The sequence below is a fragment of the Rhamphochromis longiceps genome, linkage group LG17 (genome assembly GCF_057381845.1).
Source record: "Rhamphochromis longiceps isolate RC_006_pf linkage group LG17, R_longiceps_female_GT1.1, whole genome shotgun sequence".
Lineage (NCBI taxonomy): Eukaryota > Metazoa > Chordata > Actinopteri > Cichliformes > Cichlidae > Rhamphochromis > Rhamphochromis longiceps.
This window is the reverse complement of record NC_140573.1, coordinates 41,799,721-41,825,263: the sequence shown is the minus strand read 5'-3', so window position 1 is coordinate 41,825,263 and position 25,543 is coordinate 41,799,721. Positions and strand designations below refer to the sequence as shown.

Here is a 25,543-nt window from a genome sequence, read left to right as displayed (position 1 = left end):
GTCTCACTTCCCTATGTCAGACTGTTATTACCACAAACAGCGTGCTATTCTCAGCCTCGTACAGCAGCGGCTCAGCCTTTGAGAAAGTGTGAATCACATGATCAAGTCAACAGAAGCCCTATCAGCTGCAGTGCCTGCAGAGCGGGGTGAAAGCGCCTGTGATTGCTCATTAAACGCTGAGTCCACAGCGCCCTCTTTAGGCCGACAGAGGACAAGCAGAGGGGTCAACTTGAATACCCCCATTAATCTGATGCTATCAACATATTTCTTTAGATTTAAGTATGCAAATAATATTTTTATAATGTTTTTTTGTTAATTCTATAATATTATTAATTAAAGTTCATACAAAGTGCAGTAAACAACAAAACTAAATTAAATCAAACCTTGGCATAAATATATTTAGTTCCATCTCTCTAGGGCTGTCTCATGGTCTTCCATGAATTTGAATAAGCTTGTGAAGGATACATGTGAGATGTTTGAATGATTAATTGCACACATGCAGATATTTATGTATGATCTCGTTCTATAGAGGCGTGTAGCGTCTATAGGTTAGTGAGACCTGCCCACATTAAGGACTAGGAGCGTGTCGTGCTGTCTCCTCTCTTTCTTTGCCACCTCTCTGGCTATAGCTTTTCTCCATCCCTCCCTCTGGTGCTTTGACTTTAGTCAAATAAGGATGAAGGTGTAGGTGAAGGAGAGAGATGGAGAAGGTGCGAGGATACTAGAATCTGAGAGTAGAAGGGAACCAATACTGAAAGAGTGAAGTGAGAAAGAGAGGAGAAAGCAAAATGTCACAAAAGGAAAAAAGCATAAGAAATGAAGAAAGGGTGACAAAGAAACAGAAAAAGAAGTGTAGATGTCCCAGGTGTTAGAGAAGAGTGTGACAGAGTGACAGAAGAAGAGGAGAAAAAGGAAAGAAAAGTTAGTAGGAGCAGAGTAAGAACAGAATATGACAAAAGTGACAGGAAAAATGGAGGAGAAGAAGGAACGCGAGAAAGAAGGATGGAAAGAAAAACTGTGAGGAAGAGGTGTGTGTGTCTGTGTGTGTGCGCGCAATCGCGTGGGTATGTAATGAGCCCAGCCACACAGCTGAACAGTAGAGCAGGGCGGTGGAGCTGAGATGGAGGTCCAGGCATACAGCCTGTCAGCTCCTAGGCTTTCAAGTCAGCTGCAGACCCCCCCCACACACACACACACACACACACACACACACACACACACACACACACACACACACACACACACACACACACACATTTTCTCTTTACACTCTTGCCCACGCTGAGAGAGACAGTCTTTTTGTCTCATGTATGGATGTGTCTGTGCACACAGATGCACATTCATACGGTCTGAATTTATGCACACGCTCATGCAGAGGTAGATAATCATGCAGAAATTTGCAATGTGCGTGCACATTAATGTGCACCGTATCCAAACTTCCAGATATAATACCAACCAAAAAAATCAAATCAGTATTAAGAACACCGAGCTGCTGAGTTACTTAGATTTAAGGTGGATACTTGCATTTAAGCAAGAAAACGATTGAAAGAAAGAGCAGGACCGGGAAGAGGAAGTGAATAACTACTTATTACTGCCAATTGGCAGTAATATAATATACCTGTAATTAACACCTGTAATGAGAAAGGTGTTAACGATGAGTTCTGGGGGTGAACGAGGAAAAGGAAAAAACAGAAGGGGAGGATCGCATAGGTCGATGTTGGAAATGATTTTGGGATTTTACGCGTTCATATAAAGCCTTGGTTATGTTATAAAAGCGGGCATAAACACAGAGGCATAATATAAATGCAAAGAAAATCATAAAGGGTTCACTGGTGTGGGGTTGGTTCAGAACGGCTGCTAATGAGAAACGCAGCGATAGCTTTGGAGCGGCACACAGATTAGAGGAGGGTTACCCTGGTAATGTAAATGCTTTACTTAGCATTAATATGACAGTGTTACAAGCTACAGTGAGTGCAGTCTAATCAATAGTTGTATCTAAAAGGGGACGAGCTTTGGTTACATTTGCAGCAGATTCACGAGTGCACGGGCTTTATTGTGGATGGCTTCTCACCTCCTATACAACACTTATCCTGTTAGGCAGAGAATACAGTGTTGTCATTGCTATTCACAATAATGGAAATCAATCCCAACATGACTTTCAATTTATTTGCATGAATAAGTAATGTGGCCTTAATTCAGCTTGCTGAAGGAGCCGAGCCGCCGCCGCTGCCTTTTTTATGCCACTATTAGCATAAGAGAAGCTCATTCTTTTTAATCAACTAATAATGAATGTTAAGGGAGCCTGTTCAGACCGCACCATGAGACCTCACACACACACACAACCTGATGACCAATTAAAACAGCCATTCCCAGTATCATGTATTCTTCCACTGGCTCTCTGGCTTCTTCTCTGCCGATGCTGATTATTTTCGGACTGACAGGTAACACTTCATTATTCACAATCACACATTTAACAGAAAAACACGTTTTCTCAACCCAATTAGATCTGCATCGAAATTAAAGCCGTCATTTCAGTTCCCACAGACTTCAAATCTAATGCCCCCTCTGTAATAGTTTTATTAAATGCAGTTACAGGATTCGAGCTTCCTCAGACCTGTTAATGTGCAGAATAGCCCCGCACGCCAGCGTAAGAGAGCGCTAAGACGGCAGTTACGTTTTCACGCAGGCTGACGTTTCTCCCGAGTTCTTTCCGCTCGAGAGCCGTTCCCGCCCTCCCAGCTTCCCTCAGCGTTTGTGTGTATTTTAAACTCAACAAGTCCATAAAAACTCTTACTCCCAGCTCTGCACGTTTCCCGTGACACGTTTTGTTTATGTGCTTGAGGCAAGACTGATCAGGTTTGGATCAAACAAACAAAGAAGAAACACCACCCCATTTAATTAATACTTTTTGTGTGTTTCGGAGCCATAAAAACACTCCTGCAATGATTTCAGTCAGTCTGTAACATCACATAATGTTTAAGATTTAATTCTATTGGTTACACCTCAGAATAAGAAAGTTAAATGAGGCGGGGCTTGGACTGAAGTTTAACATACTGAACCAGGTTATATGTTTTTGGTTTTTTTGGCTTCACTAAATCAAACAACTGCGAGAGAGGAGGATAACAAAAAGGTGCTTCTGCAGTCTTGTTTTAGGATCAGAGCAGCCTGTTGCAATAAATAAATGTTCCTTCTCTCATTGATGCTCCTTAACAAAAATCAAAGGGTTCATATCTCCAGCATCTAGAGCCCGTTTGACTTTGTTCTGATCTCAGAGGATTTTCTGAGTGATGACATTATTTTCTAAGAGGATTCATGACTCAGCAGGAAGCGTTTTTGTTTAACTAGTGATGTTATTCTGAAGCGCTGTCGTCACATTAGTTACAAGACTAAAGCTAAAATCACGCTTTGCAGAGGTGTGCCAAAATCTGGGCTTAGAGGAAACATCGATTACAGTGCGTGAATAGACTTATAAGTTAAAGTTAAAAACTGACCACTGAAGTAATAAAGCCTGATACAAAATAACCGCTTAGTGTCAGGTTAATAATCAGCGTGGAGCCTAAAATGCATTCAAGCTAATGTTGATTATTATTGAGCATATTTAGCTGTTTATCTTTAACTTTATTCACATGATCTGAGGTGTTTTCAGCAGGTTATGGTGCTGGTGAAATTCCCATCTTTTATATGTGACTAATAAAAAGCCTCTGCTGGTGTGCTTGGTAGACTTTTACATGGGAAATCACAATAAACAGAAAGCAGATGAAAAAAATCAAAGCTTGCATCAAACTCATCCTGCAGAGTTACGACTGTATGCCGAGCTGTGGCTCCTGGTTGTGTCCAGTTGGCTGACGGTCTGATTTCCTGGAGCGCTGCCATTCGCTGTGGCAGTTTGGGATTCTTGAGTTTCAAAACCAGAAATGGGCCGACCGCTCCCCGGGCGTATCCTCTGACTGCTGTTTCAGATCATTACGGAGCCCCAGTAATCAAAAGTGATTGATAAATGGTGTGTGTGTGTGTGTGTGTGTGTGTGTGTGTGTGTGTGTGTGTGTGTGTGTGTACACAGCTTTGTGTTGTCTTGAACTTGCATGCATGGTCCTGGTATGTGTGCTGATATGTGACCTCACATCCAAGCTTATTTCAAAATGACACAGACGACACACTTTGTTACAAAAACACGTTGAAGCTCCATCACCGTGTGAGCCGTGTGGGTGTCGTTGTTGATGTGGAGGAGAAACAGGTTTGCAAAATGTTAACGCTCATTTTGTTTTTGTCCTGTTTCCTGTTTCGTCCACTTCTCTCCCCCCTCCCTCCTTCCACCATGTTCCAGTGGGTACTCCTTACTACATGTCACCGGAGAGGATACATGAAAACGGCTACAACTTCAAATCTGACATCTGGTCGCTAGGATGCCTGCTCTATGAGGTAAACTGGGAACGCGTGCACACACTGTCACCTCGCACTCGACGGTAGGAGTGACACGAGAACACATGAGCTGACACGTGTAAACAACCCGTTCTCATCCATTGTCGTGCATGAAGATATGTACACACAAGCAGTAATGGGAAAAATACAAACACGCACGCTTCGTTAGTGATATTATCTTCTAGATGTTCTGTCGCTGTTGTTTTCCTCTCGTCTGATCGCGGCTCGTTCAGGCCTCGCAGTCTGTTCTGTAGACCTGCTAAACATTGAGAGTCTGCTGAGTGAAGGGAACTGACATGGCCATGTGTTTTAGATGAAGCTTTCCGGTGACACTGACTAGTTTGATTAGTCGGGAGCAAACCACCACAGGGCGCTGCTGTAGACCACACTGAGTGGAGACAAGCCCGGGAGGAGCACACACAGAGGGAACAAAGGGAAAGGAGTGAGGAGCAGAACGATGATAGACACGGATGATAGCAGTCAATCTGACATCGCAGCTCGCCGGCGTTCCCGCGCAGACACACACGGCCGGGCACAAAGTCAGAAACACACTGCGGGCTGAGGAAATGCCCACATTTTCCTCCCCTCGTCTCTCCCGATTCCCCTGAGCTGCTGATCATTTGGGCTGCATTTCAACGCACCAGTGACTACACCTTCTCTAAAGCGCCTCAGGCACAGAGGTGGAGAACGCGTAAGAAAGAAGTTTGAGCTCAGCTTGCAGGTCATGGTTGCTCAGAGACCACAGTCCTTCATGCTAATTAGCTCCCCACAATGCACTGCGGCAGCGCACGTCTGTGGTTGGTTGAAGGATGTGGATGCTGTAGGTCACACTCAGTGTTTCTGTGTGTTTGTGTGATTGCTTGCATGGAAGCCGCTCCTGTTACTGTTAAGAAAACAGCTGGGCTGCACTGGGTCTGGCACGCCTACAACAGTCCCAGCCTTTACTCTTTACACATCAGACTTTGGTGTTACATTAACATTTTCCAGCAGGCCGCTGTCTGTCCATTTGTTAAAACTTTCATCATGTGCTGCATCGATTGTTTTCCACTTTTAGCTGGCACACAGCACTTTGATCTTTCATGCATTTCACTGGCGTCACAGTCTAGACCAAATGCAGAGAAAGTACGATGGAGACCAGAGATGAGGAGAATCTGGGAGTGAGCTCGAGAGCAAAAGTGAAAAATGGATGAGACTGTTTCTCTTTGAGTAAGCCAGAAGGCAAGGAAGAAAGATGGAGGGTGAAAAGGTTTAGGAATCTATATATGAACAATATAGGAAGCTGGAGAAGGGTGGGGGAATAGGCAGGAGCCATAAGAGTGAATGAAAAGAGAGGAGATGGAAGGTTTGGGAGCAGAGGGGAAGAAGTGAAAGAGGAAAAAAGCGAGAGCGGGGAAGTAGATTGCTGGAGCGAGGAGAAGGATGGGGGGTGCTCATTCAGAGAGAAAGTACTGCAGGTACAAGAGCAAAGACAGAACTCCAGCCATCAGGTCAAGGTGAGCCATGCAAGGTGCCTGTGGAGATAAAGATTTTACAAGCTTATTGTTACCAGAGCAGCACTCACCACGCCATGCATATTCTCTTTGAAGAGCAGCCTCTCGCCTTGCACTGTTCTTACTGAGAGGGCTCCGCGGTGCATTCGTTGTCTGGAAACTTGCCTCTCTCCAAAACTCTCTTCTCCATTCCTCTTTGCTCACATCTTCAGCTTTCTCCGAATGCCTTCCTTTTCCTCACTTAACCTTCAGGCATAAGGAATTCACACAGAAATCCACGCCTGATCCCTTCAGTGCTCATTGATTTCACTACAATAGGAGGATCGCGCTGGTTTCTGAGCGCGTGCGTCCGCGAGCGCGCGTGCGTTTGTAACCCAGGGAGTTTGAGAGAGCCTGCGTTTTTCATCCTCGTGCCTGGGGGTTAAGTTCGGGTCCAGGGGGCCGCACGTCAATACCTGGTCATTGTATCTGCGTCCGTCTTCATCTCCCATTCTGTTTGATCCCCTTCTTGTTGTGTCCAACTTCATTACATCATCTGGCCCCGCGCCCTCCGCCCAAACCGCCGACACCGCCGTAAACGGGGACGCTCAGCTGGGTTGTCTCCCACGGCGACATGGTCACATGGTTGCAGGGCAGGCAATGAGACTGCTGTCTGCTAGCGCTCGTTACAGTCGAAACCACCTCATACTTGAATCAGTACCACACACACACACTCACACACACACGCACTGTGGGTCGCCTGCTTGCATAGATCTCTTGCGGTTTCTGTTTTGGTCTTAAAGTTGGAGGAGGAGAATATGTCAAGAAGTTTTACTGGAATGCGTCTCCTTCCTGTATGAAGCGTAACCATCCGTACCTCTGACTGTGCCCACGCCCCCTCCCCTCTTGTTTTGCTGGAGCTTTTACGAGGCCCAAAAATGCCGGGTCCTCTGAGCAGCTGGCGTTTGCATGTGATGAGCTGTGGTTAACCCTCTGTGTGGCAGAAACAGAGATTTCTGGTTTTAAAGGCTTTTTTCTGTGTTGTTGAAGCTCCTCGTTTGCTCTCGGGCTGCGACTGAAGCATGAATAAAAGTGGCTCTACCTGCTTATCTGTCAAACTTTATTAACAAAATATTATTTGTAGATTTTAATTAGGCAGTCGATCACACACACACACAGACACACACACACAGTGTCTAAAGGCAGGCCTGACATTGTGATGTGAAACCAAACTAGTGCTGCAGGCGTGTAGGTGCATATGTGAGAAAGAGAGAGGATGAAAACACAAATATAGTTTTTATTTTGATACATTTATGGTTCGATGTGTATTTTTATTTATAACTGAGGGTTTGTGAGGAGCTCTTTAGTCTCAGGCCGTTAAGGCTCGAGGGATGGAGGTGGTTGGGAGGGGGGAGGCGGGAGTCTCACGCAGCTCCTTTAATTGGCGTACAGGGAGAGGAGCTGGAGAGCGAGCGTGTGAGATCAATGTTAATTACACTGGAAGGCCCTATGCAGACCTTTTAGGGAGGGATGCTACCTATACATGACCTGGCCTAATGCAGAGCAGAGTGGGAACGTTTGACGTGAGGCTGTTCTGATGGTCATTACTTTATGATAGACTTTGAAACAGCTGCTCGAGGGTTACGAGTTGGTTTAGAGTTAGGATATAAATCAGCTAAGGTGGTGGTTTGCATTGGGGTTTCCCTGTGAAGCCGTGATGTTACATTTCAGGACGAGGGGCTGGGAAGTGCATCGTGTCAGCGATGGTCCTCACAAATATAGAAGCACAAACCTACGTGCGCGTGTGTTCTGCCACCAGCAGCTCACAGCCCTCAGACAGACAGCAGGCATGCGTGTGCATTGTATGTCTCTCGAATATCAATGAAGCATACACACATACACACACAATCGCGCACACACACCGGGGGCTCAGGGGTCAGAGAGTGAGTCAATCATCTAAACCGTTGCGACGACACAGTCTGAAAAAAGGAGTGAGTGTGTGTTTGTTTGTGTGTGTGTGTGGGTATGCATCTTTATGGTGTGTGTGTGTGTGTGTGTGTGAGCAGGGGGCCGGCAGCTGTCAGGGGCTAGGAGCAGCAGGCACTAATGAAGCAGATGAATAGTGCAAAAACTCCCAAATACAAACAGGACAGTTGACATTTTTCATCTGTCAAAAGCAGAAGATGCATGAAAATACGACGGGGTCTTGTTTAACCCTTCACACGCTGCTGTGTGGAGTGCAGCTCTTCTTTTTTCTCCCTTTCTCTCCCTCCGTCTCACTCGCTAATTGGGAAATCTGGATTTTTGGAAACCGCTAATTCTTACATGGATACCTCAAAATATGAAACCTGAACATGGACAGAAATGTGTATTTTTACATGTAGAAATGAATCGAGTAATGATGATGATCTTTGTCAAAAAAAAGTCTTTTTCTGTTTTTGTCTTGTTGTTGTTTTTTTAACATGGGAGTGAGCAGAGCGCCTAACACTGCGAGCTTTGGCATTTTCAGGTATCGACTGTGGTTATTCAAAAGTGATTGGATTCTGAAATGAAAGGGCAAGATGTCCACTGACCTCGGTGGCAAATGACTCATAGGTTCAGCAGCCTTGTTGGGCAGATGATTTATTTACAAGCTGCAATGAATGACTAATTAGATGGTCATTTAATTGCAGGTAGTGAGCTGTTGTCTATGGAAATGCATGTTAAATAAGGGTCCATAGCTATAGCACACTGAGTAATTAACATGTTGGAATAATAATACCTTAACTTGTTGCCGCCTGTGTTAATGGCTTTTTAAATGTAGTACTGTGTGTGTGTGTGTGTGTGTGTGTGTGTGTGTGTGTGTGTGTGTGTGTGTGTGTGTGTGTGTGTGTGTGTTAAATGTGGAGCACCATCTATGTGGGAAGGTGCTTTTGTGCAAACGTTCACCAGTATTACTTGTTTTTGTTGAGTCCACGCGTGTGCTAATCAGCTGTGTAACATTTAGCATCCTTCAGTCGTCCTGTGAGTGTGCACACGGCTGCTTCTGCTCGCCTTGGTAACGACAGGATCAGGTTTTAAATTGTGACTTTGTTAATAACAGAAGTGCATCATTGATGACGTGCATGAATATTCAGCTGTCAGCTGCTGGTCTTGCAGTCGAGGCAGAGAGGTGTTCACAGACAACAGAGGGAGATTCTCTTTCACTGGATGTGTTTTGTGAGCATGAACAGCAGAGCAGGGCGACCAAAAATATTTATCACGATATACATTTGAAAATTTGCGATAACGATATAACTGATGATATAATTGATGTGAGACAAAATACTTTACAACTCCTCAACTTTATTAGTGCAAAAAAAAAACACATCAATGTATTTTCACTTACACAAGCAGCTGTTTTTTTTATCTGCATTAAAGTTCTATAAAAATGTAACAGTGCAAATGCAAATTCCTCGTTGACAGTTTAACCAAAAGGCGTTTCCAGTGGAAACTGGCCGACATATCCTCAGCATAACCATGTATAATATCCACAGAACTTAAAGAGGTTATACACACACACAGTACGGTAACATTATGTTGAAGCACAGTACGTATCACTCCGCGAGGCTCCGCCTACAATAGCCGTAATGCTCCGACAATCCATCAAGCGGTGCGGCTTCGTAGCTTAGCAAAGTCGTACTGAAACATTTGACAGATTTTTGAGCACCGTGCACATAAAATCGTTTCGAGGTCAGTAAACACAACCAGAGTTCATACATAAGGCACACGGGATTATAAGGAGCTCTGTCGACTTTCAGAAAAATCAAAGAATCAGAATCAGAATACTTTATTGATCCCTGGGGGAAATTATTTTTTGTTACAGTGCTCCATTTTAAACCAACGGATGATTTTAAGTGCACCGTATTTTCCAAACAACACGGTAATAACGACGGCCCGCTAGCATGCGCTACCAAAAATAGTGCTTTGTTGTGTATCTGACGGACGAAAGCTAAACCAGTTCCACACCAGTGAAGCTGCAGCATTTTTACAAACCAGTTCAGGTTCATCTGTTTCATTCAACGATCCGCTTTCGCTCTTCTCATTCTCCGCCGCCGCCATGTGCGTATGTAAACAAAGGCGCACTGCGCATGCGCGTTTTACCCATAGTCTATCGCGATATTTCATTTTCTTATCGTTGCCCAACATTACACCGGTATTACCGTGAGCGGTATGATATAGCCCAGCCCTAATGAACAGTATTCATGTAATAATTAACACGATTGTAAACGCTGCTGCCGTCGTCTTGATTTCCCTCCGCGGGCTTGGACAGCCGAGATCTGGCTGATGGGAAACGTGTTTTCTTTGCTCTAAATTTGAAACGTTTCATTGAAGGCAGCCATGATTAAACCAGCTACTTTGTACTGGTGCATTAGAAACACCAGCACACTAGGCACGACTGTTTTCTTGTCTCTGCAGCGCTCGACTGTACGTGTTAGCTGATGAAGACAGAAAAATAGTCTGTGAGGAAGCTGAAATAATCCAATGAGTTTGTGTGTGACACTAGATGGCCTCTTTATTCTTTTACCTCAAACACTTCCTCCTTTCTCTTTGTCGGTCCGATTCACACAGACATATTTTCCTCTGCAGCTTCTCATTTTGGTGAAGGTGGTGTATTCTCACTAACCTGCTGTACTCTGTGTGGAAGCTTTGCATTTGGATTCTCGTATGGAGACTTTGTTCTCATCTGTTTTCACGCTACCAATTAGCAGATTGTCAAACACACACTGTACTTTCTCCGAGGGACACCTGAGCAACGCTTCAAATAGTAAGGTGTAATCTTCCCGCTGATTGGCCCGCTCTTCTTTCCAGTTGCTTTTCTGAAGTTTGGAATAAGCTCACGTACCGGTCACTAGTTTTGTTACAGACACATGATTGGCAGCCTGCAGGTAGCAAACAAATCGAAGAGAGAAGTGTTTCTCACAAATAGACTGTACAGATCACGAGATCACCCAGGAGTGATTCGACTTTGATTGTACTCTTACTGCAACTCACAATTTCCTATTTAATGTGTTTTTGGTGCGTGAATAAAAAGGAAGCTCTGAGCACTTTCTCACACACAGCAGTGATAATGACCGAGCACTTACACGCTGCTTGTTTTTGAAAGCACTGAATCAGAAAAACAGTAAGCATTTGGCGGCTGCTTGTTATGCAAGTGTGCTGCAGGCTTCACCTTTCTACAAGAGGAAGTGAGTCAGTCACCGAGTCTGGGAAAGATGGCGTGCGTCTTTCATTATTCTTAGAAAGGCAGCGAGGATCCTTCACCTCCTTCCACTCACAAAGGTTTCCATGCGCTTTCCCTTCTTCCTGCTCGTTCCCATTTGCCCTGCCTCTGCTCTGCTCGCTTGCGTTTGTTTTCTAGAAAATATACGTACTCGTCTGGCAGCGCATCGTCAGCATCGCAGGAAAGTCCACCAGCCTGCAGCGAGAAGCTTCCAGTGGATTTGTTTTGTTTTGGTTCGGCTGAAGTTTAGACCGGGATGTGCTGATATGTACACAAAGCTCTACATATTGACTTGTTGTCTTCCTGCACCCAATCCCCATAATAATCAATAGGATGCACGTCAGTAGCAGAGCTGCAGACTCTACTGTTAGCACAGGGTGCAGAGCCGTCTGCCTGCCACCTGTTGAGAGCTTGATTGGGTGTTTTACTTCCCGTTTTAACTTCACTCACTGACTGCTCTTGTCTTTTTCCCACTTTCTGTCTCTCTCCACGTCTTCTTATGTCTGTGCTTCAGATGGCAGCCTTACAGAGTCCGTTCTATGGGGATAAGATGAACCTCTACTCACTTTGTAAGAAGATAGAACAGTGTGACTACCCCCCTCTTCCCTCAGATCACTATTCAGAGGAGGTAAGTACTCGTATCAGCTGCCTTTTACTTCTCAGGAACAGAATAAATATAGACTTGTTCAGTGTTTGTAAAGCAGCCACCATAGTCTTTAATACAAATCCCTGTCTCTTTCTCTTGATGCCACTTTCCTTTTACTTATATCGAACACTTAAATTATATTTTTATGTCGGTGAAATCCACCCGTCTGCCTGAGCTGCAGCACAGGACTGTGATCAGAAGGCTGGATACGATTTTAGCCGCGCGTATCAAAAGCATCTGGCCGCGCTCGACGGTGGGGTGAAACCAAATGTGCCAGAGTGTCACGTTTCCTTTAGTCAACGTTAAATCGTCTGCCGTAATTCTGCGAAGACTGATCCGTGCGCAGAAACGTAATGCAGCCGGGCTGCGGTTAAAGATCACCTTATTGCTGATTAGTGCTGACATGTGCATGAATCTGCGTGTTTTTCTGTTTGCGTGCCCTCTTTGTGTGGGTGGCGTTTCCCCCGTCTGTTTCTTTTAAATGCGTGTAGTGAAATGCTCATAGGCTGAGTCACAGGCGCACGTGCACGTGTAGGTATTGGAACCTTTTTCGGTTATTGGCACATTTATTAGATTTGCACTGTTTAAAAAAAGTTGCCTCATATCTGATTAAAGTCAAGAATGCCGTCGCGCTTTATCATGTTTGAGGCCTGGTGCTATTGAAACTACTGCAAACTGACATCACCCCACAGCTAACCTTGTGGTTTAGGTTTGAGTTTGCAGTTCAGATATGTTTAATAAACTGTATGAACCATCATGGTCAGGTATGACTTTAAAGCACGCCGATGTGGTTTTTACCTTTAGTGCCGCTGATCTGTAGCCAGTGTGTCTGCAGAGGCTCATTTTAAATGGCTGTTCGTGTCTCCAGTGAGCTCGTTTACCCTGCAGAGAGAGGCTTTTGTTTTACTCTGGTATTTACCTCATTAGCCTGATAAAGGCTAATTGTGAGGTGTTTTAAGCCTCTGTGGTTGCTCTGTGTGTGTGAGTGTTTTAGTTCTTGCAAGTGTATATTTGTTACATGAGCTCTTTCCACACACACGAGCGCCACGCTGAGCCTCTGCGTTGCCCCACATGTCACCCCCATCCAGGAGAAAGGAAGACAAAGCGCAGGAGAGAGGGAATGATGGAGCGAGAGACAGGGCGATGGAGAGATGGAGATGAGGGGGGTGCCTGCAGCGCCTGTCTGGATGTAAACAATGCTCCTGAAGGATCGGCAGCAAACTGTCAGCTGCTCATCTTTGTTGTGTCATTTAACCATCTCCATCTATGCTCCCCCCACCACACACACGCCTCCCTTCGCCAGCTCCGCCACCCCCCACACGCACATGAATATTTTACATATCTGCATCTCGGCGCCCTCCCCATCTCCATTCTGTGCGACTAATTCTCAGACTGTCTGAATTTGCATCTTTGCCTCACTTTCTCGCTCACACGCACGCTCGCGCGCCGATACACAAAACTCGCCCGAGCGCCGCGCAACAGCGGCCGGGAAGTCGGCAGACGGTTACCATAGCGACCTCATGTAGATGTTTTTTTTCCCCCCTTTCTTTCCTCGTCTTTTATTATCTTTTTTTTTTTTTTAATGATGGCGGTGGCTGTTCCGCCTGCGAGCCTGTCTATCTGCTCCAATCAGCCACCGCGCGCCGCTTCAAGTGGAAGCGCTGTCTCCGGATGGCAGCGGAGTGGCAGCTGTGTGCGTGTGCACGCGCGTGTGCGTGCATATGGGGGGTGTGCTCAGGTAACAGTGGATTCAGCAGACCAATAAATGATTAGCGCGCTACCCCAGCCACGCGCCTCCGTCTCAGTCGGCTTACCTGTTGCTCTGTTGTTGTTGCTATGACGGGAGAGGTCACCTAGAGGGCGCTGTTAGCAACTGTTAGATTTGTCTAGAGCTGCTCTTCTAAATTCCTGTGTGATCTTGTTTCACTGCATCTCTGACAATGTTTCTCTTCTTTTTGTCCCGTCCGCGCCACCAGCTGAGGAAATTGGTAGATATGTGCATCAACCCGGACCCGGAGAAGAGGCCGGACATCACCTACGTGTATGACATTGCCAAACACATGCAGAGCATGACGCAGGGCAGCTAAGCCCAGAGTTACGCACACTATGCCTTGCAGAACTCCTGTCCACGACCTTCTTGCTTTTCAAGCTGGACTCGTCCGTCTTCATTAATAGAAAACTTGCTCCAGTTTCTTGTCATCAATAGTAACACGTTTTTTAATTTTCAGAGTGCTCGTTCAGTCTGTAACCTTTTCTCCCCTCGAGTAAAGAATATATTATATTACCAGTGCAGCTCCTTTCCTAGACTTTAATGTGTATTGTATCTCACCGATGTGTCGCTATGGCTTTCAAACACGTCATTCTGCTCATGTCAGACTGTTTCTCAGTATACGTACTGCTAAAGCAGAGGTACTGGAAAGAGGTGGGCGCAATGTTCAGTCAACAGTCGATCAGTGCAAAATATCATTAAATTTGACCTCGAAAGCTCTCGATGACCTACAGTCGCCTCAGATGGCACAAAAAATAAAATTAGTGTCTAAAAATGGAGCGAAGAGACGTTCGCTCATTGACAGCAACTCTGCAGAGTCTAATTGCGGTTGAAGTGTTGTTGTGTTGCACTTTTTACCCTGGTACTGGAAGGCTGGCAGGGTGATCATGTCTAATGAATGTATTAGAAAAGGAAGGATCGTTTAGAGGGTAGACTACAGCTGTGCTAGGGGGACACGAGCAAATGTCTCCACAACACTTTGAATGTAAGTCATTGTGACGCCCATGTATTGTCTTTGAAAATATCACAGTGTGTCTTTTCTGAGAGCCGAGCAGGCAAAGAAACTGTAACAGCAGCAGTGTTACATGTGACGTTCACGTCCTCACGATACCAACACGGTTCCCTCCATGACTGAACTAACGAGAGATGAACTGCAGCTGCAGAGTTTCGTTTGTGTCCGAGCCATCAGAAAAGTACATTAGCTACACAAAACTGCGTTAATGCTGCTGTGTAAGTTGCAGTGCGTGTGTCTTTTATGTAACAAGTGAGAAGTTACTGATCCATGCTAAAAGTACAGCACAGGTAACAGCCAATCAGAGGAGAGGAGACGGTTTATATGTGGGAGAGCATCTTTATGATTTCTATGCTTTACCAATTTGTACTGAGGGGGAAACATTTAGTTGTACTGTACCTGGAAATAAACACCACCAAAGAATAACAAAGGAAACCATTAAAATGATCCGTTTGTGCCTTTAGAGGCAGACGACTTAAATAGAAACAGGAAGTGGTTTACGTAACGACAGCGACGATACAGCGAAGGTGTAGCCTGTAAACGAGGTTCGACGCTGCTTTATTTCAGTGTCTTACACGTTAGCGTCAGACTAGAGCTGGGCAATAGAACGATAACGATATGTATCGCGATATAACTTTTACTCGATAGAGAAATTAAGCTATCGCGATAGACCTCGCCGCTCTTGTCCTCTTAAAAAAAAAAAAGAAAAAAGAAAAAAAGGTCAGCCAATCCAAATTAAGTAGCGCAGAGCCGAACCAATCACAGCCGCAGCGTCACGTCGCGTGACTTGTTACGTACAGCACAAGTGCCAAGCCGCACGTGTGTTTGTTTGGGAAGCAGCCAGCGGGTAATGGAGGAAATGAGTGTGCCGACTAGAAAAATCAACCGAGCGTGACCGAAGAGAAAACAGATGATGGTTCCAACGCCGGAGAGATTGTCGAACGGAAGAGCCATAGAAGCTCCGTAGTGTGAAGGTATTTCGGCTATTTCAAGTCTGACAAAAAACAGAGTAGCGTGCACTGTAAATGTGCCGAAAGCAAGTCTGGAAATACAATAAACTGGTGCATGCGTCACACTGTGCGCCACGTTATTGTTTCGGTGAAATGAATTTCTACAATACTGTTAATTCTACTCTCTGCAGTGTTTAAATGCTTACATATACACACAGTTACTGTCCCTCCACACATACGACTCGGTTCTGCTTCTATGCCCCAGCTTTGTTTACTTTTTCCCACCGAGGCTTCTAGACTTCTGATTGGCCAACATTTCTGCACGGTTAGGAATCTAGCGCCACCTGCTGCTTTGGCATGTTCATAGCAGCGTTTTCCTTCATTTCTGCCTTTATGTGTGGACGGGATTATTTTTAAAACGAAAACGGAAAATCTCCGTTTTCAAAAATACCCGTGTACGTGTGGACGTAGCCTCAGTCTCTGACTGGAAGCGCTAATTCGTCATTCGGCTTTTGTCAGACTAAAGTAACTGTTAAAACTGTTTGAAAAGCTCAGCTATACAACAAGGAGAGATTGAGAATTTCCTTTTAGTTCTCAGTTTATTTGATACTAACAAAAGTTAGTCAGTTTTGTCTGTTCTTCTGTAAAACAAACTAAGATTTATTTTTAGAATTAATATTTTGTTTCTAAGTGGAATTGACAGTTTAGTCTGTTTCATTTGTTCTATTTTGAAACTTAAACGCTTTAGCGGCTGCCTTTTGTGTAGTTTGCAATATTTGCCTTTATTTATCTGAAAAAGTCTCATGTTCCTTAAGTACATCTACCCTGTTGAACTTATTATGGGAAATAAATATTTAAATAAAAACAAGCTGCTGATTATTTCACATTTTACTTGTGAGCAACGGCACATTTAAATCTTACAAATATAGTTATTTGGCTTATATCGTGATAGATATCATTATCGCCTGAAATGAAAAAAACATATCGTGATATGAAAAAAATCTCATATTGCCCAGCTCTACGTCAGACCCTGTAAACTCACACGTCCTCTGTTTCTAATGTTTGTTTTTGTCAACATACGAAGTCCGAGCTTCCAGGTCCGAGGCAGCGCAGGTTCTTTTGTGTTCACAGAAAATGTTGCAGTTATTTGTCTGATACTTGCAAACGCAGTATTTGCAGTTTGTGTTTGCAGTTTGTGTTTGCTGCCGTTCACCTCGTCCTAGATTTTGTTCCTTCGTTGTTTTACGTTCCCATGGCGATAAAAGTGTTTCTGCTCTCTTAAATTTTCATCATCTTCACCTGCAGTCCTGTTAATCTCGTCTGTGTAGCACCAAAACATTGCAGTATTTTAGAGTTTTTAAAGGAGCTGTGGCACTATTTTTATTAAATATTTTGCTTTGATGCTATACAGAATTCCTACGCTCAGTGTTTTAGGGCATTTTATGCTTTTTCTTTGAAGCATATCTAACTAAGGCACCTGATCATTTATGTTAAAGTGCATTTCTAACAGCAGCAGAGCGCCGCAGATGCGGAACAAATGTTAATACTTTGTTAAAATCTTCTGTTGGTCCTCACACAGCGCTCGGTCACTTTAACCATCACGGCGCTCGTGTTGTCTTGATGCATCGCAGCGCTCCACTGTGCCTCTTTTAGCTTTGCCCTGTTTATCTTCCACGTGTCCTCCTCAGCATAGTATTGAAGAGTCCAGGTGTCGGCCACAATGCAAAGTACTGGTAATTGATATTTATTGTTTTGTTAGTTTAGTTTTCTCAGTGAACATTTCATGTCAGAAACATACCCGTGACACGCCTTGTACGCAAACTCGATGTAATAAAGCTTTCAAATGTCATTTTTCTTCCTTTTGTCTTGTTTTTCTTGGAGAAGGTTTCAATTGTGACAAACGTGCTTTCTCTGCAAAAACACAAGCACAGCTACAGGTCACAGGGCTCAAACATGCGGCCTGGGGGCCACTTGTGGCCCATGTCACTCCTACTTGTGGTCCATAAATAAGTTCTTAAAGAGATATTTGAAATGTTAAAAAAAAAAAAAAATCTGAAATATTTCTGTGTTTTCTTGTTTTTTGTACTACTTGAACACTAAAGCGACCGTCCAATGAGACTGCAGTGTCAGCAGTGGCCCGCAGCTCATGTAAGTTTGAGACCCTGGTTTTAATTTTGGGTTTTAGGGGCCTGGATGGTAAAACTGGTCCTTTTTACTTCATTTCAAAGTAAGAACTTTAATATTTCCCTTGTAAGGATACCACAGTGTTCCAGCTTAAAGGTAAGTTGTAACTTTCATTGGTTTGTACTTCAGAAAACTTTCGTTCCTCATATTTGTTCAATTCAGCTCAACTTGTCATCTGTGCAGATAAATTAGGCTCATCCTGAAAACTGAACTCACTGACATCATTTCAGTGTTATTTACTGATAGAATCGCTGCATATTATAAGAATTTTTAGTACAAACAGGAAATCACTGTATAAATGTAACAACATGTAACAAGTATCAAGTTTGCTGTAAAAGAACCTTTGATGTCATCCACTGGGTTGAAGTTTTTCTACAGAATAGTTTCAAATATAAAAGCACAAAAATAAAATGTTAACAAATCATTTCATCTAAAGGTATTTAGACCCTCTGCTACACTTCCATGTTTACTTTTGCTTTTATTTAACGGAAGCTAGTATTTAATTTTTCTGTTTATAAAAAGAATTATACTATGATGTCAAAATTGAAAAGGAAAAAAAAATCTTTAAGATGTGTCAGAAAGGTCATTATGTTATTTATGAACTTGATACCAAAGTATACGACACGTGGATCGGCTCCATCAGACTCGTCTCTTCTGTTAAGCGTCTGCGGCTGTTTAGTTTCTGGACTTGATGCATTTCAGATGGTAGATCTTGTAGACTCCCACAGCCAGGGCCGAAGACACGATGAAGGCGAAGACACAGATAACAGTGATGACGGCATTACTATTGTCTGTATAACAGAAGACTATCCAAGTGGTGACATTCAACATGTAGAATAAGATGTATATACATTTGATATGGTATTATGAAAAGAACAGGAAATGCTTCTGACAAGTAGGGTTATTAATATGGTTTATAGAGCGAGTCAGCTGGTGTTACAAAGAAAAATGCATTTCCTCTCACATCCATCAGAACTATTGAATGAATTTACACAGATCAGACTAATGACATCAGCCTCTGGCAACAAGATTAGTGTGTTTTTAAATGCTACTCGCACTGTGGAGGCTCAGCGGGTGTTTCAGTGGCTGCAGGACACATTCAGATCAGATGAGACGGCAAAACAAAATCTAAATATGTTAATATGCAGCAAAAGCATGAAAACAATCAGGATGTGCACACCTATATTTACTCTACTTTTATATTTACAAAATTACAACTACAGAGTCACGATCAGGGCTGAGTAATCAGACCCTCCTGATTCAACCTCCTAGGACCTGAACTCTTTCATGGCTTTTTAACAGAGGTGGGACCAAGTCATTGTTTTGCAAGTCTCAAGTAAGTCTCAAGTCTCAGGTCTGATTGGCTGTGCTACAGCTCACGCCCACATACGTACGGAGTGTGGTTGGAATGAATGAATTGAATTAATGGTGCACACTTTCTACATAATATGTGTGTTAAATTTTAGATTTGGGGTGAAATATCAAGTCTTTTCAAGTAAACAGGTTCAAGTCCCAGGTCATTGGTGTAAAAGTCCAAGTCAAGTCACAGTCTTAGAACATTTTTTCAAGTCAAGTCTAAAGTCATAAAATTAATGACTCGAGTCCACACCTCTGCTTTTTACATTTCTCTTTGCTATTTGGGCTGACTGGGACCTGATGAATGTAAAAACAAAGAATTACCAGATTTTTGGTAAATAGAATCCACATATGAAGGATTTAAATTTAAAGTTTAGTATTTTTGTCTGGACAACCCAAAATATGATGTCCACATATGTGGGCACCAGGTCCTAGGAGGTTCAAATTCAAAGGCAAAGACCATGCGTTAAATACAGGCTCCTGTAGAGTACGGTGAGGATATGGAAAAACTCAGTTATACAAAGTGTTTTTTTTGGGTTTTTTTAACTTGTTTGTTGAAACACTGAACACTGTATATGAGTCAATCAAGCATAAAAAAAGGCACTTAAATCAAAGTAATAACCAGTTTTGTGATTCAATCTAACAGACGACTTAGCAAGGAGCCAATTTTAAACTGTATCTGTAGGTAGTTTAGTGAGTAAAAACAAATAATTGTTCTATTTTATTTTGTTGAATCTATGAAAAATGTCAATGATTGCACAATTCGACAGCATGAAATTGGAGCAACAAGGTGAAAAAGTAAATGGCTTAAAACTCGGCAGAGTTCAAAATCTGACTGAAAGACACATCTGACCCTTCAGTTGGCCTTTCTACTATTTACTGGAACCTCAGCTGGTCTCAGTGGAAAGGTGGCTTCAAGACGCCGTTCACAAGGAAAGGAAAAGGTGGGAGAAAACGCTCAGGTACGCCACATCACACAATACCTGGACTGAAAAATCAGTGGCTACAGGTTAATAATTATAGTAACTACAGATGTCAGGAGAGACGTACAACCGTGAGTGTCTACAGCAGGGGTGTCCACCTCCAGGCCTCGAGGGCCGGTGTCCTGCAGGTTTTAGATCTCACCCTGGGTCACATGTTGACGAGGTCATTTAGCCATTTAAATCAGCTGTGTTGGATCAAGGACACATGTAAAACCTGCAGGACACCGGCCCTCGAGGCCTGGAGGTGGACACCCCTGATGTTTTCTGAGGTCACAGGTCAGTGGAGCTGAGCGCTGTTTTCCTACAGACTTCTTCTGTATAACTAGACTAGGAGACTTTCTGAAAACAGAGGCTTAGCCCACGTAGAGAAAGACTATTTTCATTGGCCAAAATCTTCATATATGGTCTGTGAGTACTTGTGGATTTAAACACTGTTCGAGCGCTACTTATTAATCAGCACTCGATTAATAGCTAAGCTACATAAATCTGATCGCAGTTCCACACATCAGAAATATTATATTTTAGTTATTCAGAGGCTGTTTAAGGATACTGGGTAGTTTAAACATGTGCACTGTGGGGAAACGTCAGATAATAGTTGTACAGTCTGTTATTATGCACTATGTGCTGCTCTTTGTGGGTTTAGACGACTGGATTTAAGAAGATATAAGCAGATGTGTGATGAGATATACGGCTGATTTCCGACCCCTCCACACTTTAAAGCAAGAAACCTGTGAGCAAATCTAATCAGCATCATCACCTTTGACTTTCAGCCGATGTCTCCTTTCGTTTATGTGATATAACATTAACCATGAACACCGACAGGCTACTCTGCTTACGCTCCCTCCTCTGTGGGTCAGCTACATGAATCCCATGAATGCATCGCACGGATGAGAAGAAAAACACTGAAGGTGAAAGTGGACTATGGCACGACAAAATGTTGTTATCACTGAGCAAGTATCTCCATGCTGCTGCTGAAGTAACCCCAGGCTACAGCACACATTCAACATTAACCTGGATTAATCTGCCCATCAAATCTAAGTTCTCATGTTATTCTGGATCATCCAGGCTCGCTTTAAACCGCGATGAACAATCCTGCAGTTTTAACTCACTGACAGAAACAAGGTCAGTTATTGTCCTGAGATATTTCATCACTGAAACTGTAACTGTGCATGTTTTCACTTCATATAGCACAGTTGGTGTCATTTCCATTGTGTGTAGTAGGTCTGGGCTTCTCTGCGTAGGCTGCTGCCCCCGCGACCCGGCCTTGGATAAAGCGGATGAAGATGGATGGATGGATGGTTATTTAAAAAAGGGTAAAAGGTAAATGGCTGCAAATAACTCTGTTTGCTAAACTTGTACATATGATTTTAAAATTGACAATTGATATTTGCATTTAAAGTTATGAAATATGACTCATTAAACATGTTTGTGGTTGTTACAGAAAGAAAATTATCACTTTTACTACTCTGATTTTATGTTTCTTTTTTATCTGATTTTAGATCAATTGTGTTAATACAGTATGTCAAAATGAAAAGATGACTGTAAATTCAGACACGTGAGGTTGTGCTGAAAAGAATGATACCAAACAAGGCAAAGTAAATAGTTTTTAAAGGTAAAATGTGGAGGGAAAATCAAAAGTAGTTAAAAATGGCCAATTATATCCTGGACCCAGGAGGGTTAAACGTTAATTAACAGTAATTACTACAATTAATTTTAGAATCTTGTAACTCAGTTACTGTTTTGAAAAATTGACTAGTAACTATAATTAATTACTTTTTCAAAGTAAATTGCCCAACACTGGTAACAGCCACTAAATGTTTGCTTTACTCACTTGCTTCAAGTTCCATGTCGTCATTCACGTCACTGTGGAGGAAAGATAAGGATTATGTTTATAATAGATGCATCACTGTGCCTCTGCTCTACAGTAAACATAAATTAATGATGACATTAGCCTTTACTAGAAATGAAAAATAAAGTGGAACAAAGTGAAAGTCAGACGTGTAGAAAAAGCACTCGTGGACTTTACTTTGTGGACGTTCTGAACTTCTGAATGTAGAACTTGTAGGTGATAAAAAGAAAAGCCAGAACAATGACGATGAAGAGGAAGACACGAAACCCAATAACAGCTTTGTTGTTGTCTGTGAAATAATATTAAAAATTACATTTACGTGAAAGACAACATTTGTAGAAACATGTGTGCTTAAAATGAGACGAAGCATTTATGTCAGTAAACTGTATCATTAATGAAAACAGGACGTACACAAAGTGCTGATTTCACTTATTTGAGGGATGCTCTCATAGTGTCCGTTGTGAGCCGTCACCTTTAAAGACAGAATGTCAGTTCACTGTGAATTACAACATTCAGGAGTCTAAAATAATATTTATAAGCATAATATCTTCTTTATTAAACCAAAAATGTTGGATTTAACAAACCTTCACTTTGTAGCTCGTAGAGTAGCTCAGATCTTTGAATTCGACTTCATATTTTGTACCTTCTAGCTCCTTCTTTGTCACTTCCTTATCATCAGCTGTATTTAGACGTATTATATATTTTCCCTCAGGTCCGTTGAATGTAGAGGGTCTGTGCCAGCTCACTTTGATCGTATTATGTTCGTGAACGTGTAATTTCAGCTCAGTGACTGCAGCAGGTGCTGTAAGAGAAATTTAAAGGAAGCCATATTTAAAGTAAAAAACTGACAGACCTGCGACCCTTTGCTGCGTTTCCTTCCTGTTTATCTTCACTGCTCAAATATCCAGTGAGAAATCAATTCTAACATTATGTAATAAAAAGTTTGATTACTTACTTCCAACCTTAGTTTGCAGTTTAACTTCACCCCCAGTGGAAACTTGAATCTCGTTGTATTTGGCTCGGACTCGACAGGTATAACCAGTAAATGGATTTAATCCAGTAATAACACACGTTCTTCCATCAGGACTTGTGGCTGTAACATAATTTCCATGAACCATGTGAAGTGTTATAGATTTAAATCAACATCATCATGTTAAGAAACTGTAAATGACAAATGTCAGGTTAAAGTTTCACAAACACATCAGCTGGTAGTTCTGTCAGCTGATCCATAAACTGGCACAAACCTGTTTCACTTACAGTCTGTTCCTGCTGACATGAAGCACTGATGCTACAAGCTTCTCATAGAAACTACGTACATGTCAGAAAACCAACAGACTGACAAACTGTTTGTTGCTTTTTATAAAGACAATTACATTTCAAACATCAGATGTTACCTTCAAACAGCTCAAAGCTTCTCATCATTTCTTCTGTGTGAAAAAGTGAACTCGACTCTGATGTTTCAGCGTTTATTCTGTTTTATATTTGCTATTTATTTTAATAACTGTATTTATTCACACCCAGTCAGAGGTTTGGTTTTTCACCTGCAGTCAAAGCATCATGAACATAAACACATAAGAGGAGAAGCCGTCTCACTCACCTTTACCTGTCTGACCATCACAACTGCAGTCATAAGAAAGCTTATGAAGGAGGGGAAGGACCTGTTGACAGTTCTTACTGGTTGTTTTCCAGCTGAGCTCAATGGAAGTACTGGTTAAATCCTTCTTTATGTAGGTTATTGTAAGATCTGTTGGAACAAAGTAAACATCAGTAACAGTGAACAGCGTTTCCTTTGCTTCAAACTGTGTGAGAATAAAAGCTTTTATTTTGATGAGCTAAAGGAAATATAAACTCACCACAATCAACCCTGACGTGGACAGATGGAGTCGTCTTATTTATGCTGATGCTGTTCTGTAAGATCAGACCAGCACAGCTGTAGTCTGTGAACGGCTCCAGCTCAGACAGTTTCACATCAGCTTTGTTATTTTCTGAGGAGACACAAAGATGACGTCATTGTTGGTCCTCAGTGTGTGAACATTCATCCTTTGGGTTTAGATTCAAACATGAACACATTCAAAGAAATAAATCTGAACAGATTCACAGAGAGCACAGAGCTCGTGTCTCTAACTCGTAAAGTTTCCTTTTACCTGAACAGGTGTAACTAACTGAGAGGTTTTTACACTTTGGTAAATCAGGTAACGTTGTGGTAATTTCTGCAGGAAGTCCAGTGGGTTTAATCTGCTGTATTTCACTGGGATTTAAGAAATCTGTGGAAAAAATGAATGAAGACAAACATGATTAAATGAGGTGTAAATGTTTGAATCTCAGAGCAGACGTGGACTCGTTCGTACGTACCAACACTGATGCTTTTGGTGAAGCTAAAGGAAGAGCCTCTGCACTCTCCTGGAGTAAAGGTTACAGTCAAATCTGAGCAAATGTCCTCGTTAGCAGGTCTGACACAGAAAGTCTTCTCATCATTTCTACATCGTACAACTGAACGGTTATTTGGTGTTGATATTGAAGAGCTGATGTCCCAGTCACTTCCATAACAAACATATCCGGGGATGCAGCTGGTTTCAGTAACGTCTCTTTCACCTGAATTAAACAAGTGATGCACAAATGTGTCAGTTTATAAAAGATTCATTTGTTAAGTTAAAAGAAGATGGATGTAAAACACAAATATATGAATTAATTGAACTCACTCATTGGATCTGTTCTAAATTTATTTTCCGTAGAGCGACAGAATATTTCTTTTCCAGTATCATTTAATGAAAGTGTTTCAGTAAATGAAACATTAAGACTGTAATCAGTGCACGGCTTCAGGTGTCCAGTTTTCCCCACTGGGATTTGATTCAACTGATCAGCTTGGATTATCTTTCCAGTCTGTGGTCGGCCTTCTTCAGAAACAGTCAGTGTGTAGTTACCACGGGGGTTTATTTTAATCTGCAAGCCAGACGTGTTGTTGTTTGTGACATTGTAAGAACCTGCAAAATGTTTGTCAGTAAGAATCAGTCAGTTACACTTTTTATCTCAGAAAGTTTCTTCATTCTGATGTTGACCGTGATCAACATCATGGTGAAGATGAAAATACATTTTCTATAATCAGTGTAAAAATACTTTCATTGTGATTCAGAGTAAATTTAGAGAGAAATGCTGAGCAGCAACAACAGTGTTTGAAAACATTCAATAAAACTGATCTTTTAAACTGATACTCACACTGTGGAGAGGCTGAGAGGACACATTTCAATGAGATCAGAAAAGAAGAAAACAAATCATTAGTATATGATTATAATTATGCAATGAAAGTACCAGAAACACCTCAGAGCACCTTACAGCTGCTGGTACCTCAGAGGTGTTGGTGATCTCTGCTTTTTCTGTTACCTGTTTCTTGCAGGTAGGTGGAGCTGACCCAATTATAGATGCAGCACACCTGAGAAGGCCAGTCCCAGTGTATATAAAGACACCTTGACTGAACCAGCTGACGCTCTTGCGCTCTCTGTCTGGCACCCGTCTTGTTCATTTGGAAGTTTCAGTTATGGCTGTTATGGTTTTTAAATTGTGTTTAAGTTGCTTTACCTTATTTTCATTAAATATGTCTTACAGCCTTTAAAAACCTGTGTGTGGTCTCCCACTTGCTTGTCACTTCCTATGAGCCGGGTTGTGACACT

The 25,543-nt window shown here is 42.4% G+C and overlaps 2 protein-coding genes across 2 annotated transcripts in view; one reads left to right on the top strand and one right to left on the bottom strand.

The window, feature by feature from the left end:
* Positions 1-14,966, top strand: part of nek7 (NIMA-related kinase 7) — a 62,825-nt gene extending 47,859 nt beyond the window's left edge. The window contains exons 8-10 of the mRNA XM_085386000.1: positions 4,325-4,419; positions 11,645-11,758; positions 13,753-14,966. Coding sequence (XP_085242126.1) covers positions 4,325-4,419; positions 11,645-11,758; positions 13,753-13,863 — 320 coding nt within the window. The 3' untranslated portion in view covers positions 13,864-14,966. The remainder of the gene's footprint in view (positions 1-4,324; positions 4,420-11,644; positions 11,759-13,752) is intronic.
* A 5,327-nt stretch (positions 14,967-20,293) lies between these two features.
* On the bottom strand, positions 20,294-24,857 carry LOC146650270 (receptor-type tyrosine-protein phosphatase C-like). The gene is made up of 11 exons (XM_085387609.1): positions 24,578-24,857; positions 24,231-24,470; positions 24,023-24,142; positions 23,732-23,863; positions 23,476-23,622; positions 22,834-22,971; positions 22,463-22,680; positions 22,290-22,350; positions 22,056-22,167; positions 21,861-21,892; positions 20,294-21,292 (listed from the first exon to the last, which is right to left on the bottom strand). The coding sequence occupies exons 1-11, from the start codon at positions 24,579-24,581 to the stop codon at positions 21,210-21,212; spliced, it is 1,287 nt and encodes a 428-aa protein (XP_085243735.1). The 5' UTR covers positions 24,582-24,857; the 3' UTR covers positions 20,294-21,209.
* Between the last annotated feature and the right edge of the window lie 686 nt (positions 24,858-25,543).

Coding starts and splice junctions, on each gene's coding strand:
- LOC146650270 (XM_085387609.1), bottom strand. Junction 24,143..24,230: donor CACCAAAAGCATCAGTGTTG/GTACGTACGAAC, acceptor TTTTTTCCACAG/ATTTCTTAAATCCCAGTGAA. Junction 21,893..22,055: donor AAGTTCAGAACGTCCACAAA/GTAAAGTCCACG, acceptor TTTCCTCCACAG/TGACGTGAATGACGACATGG.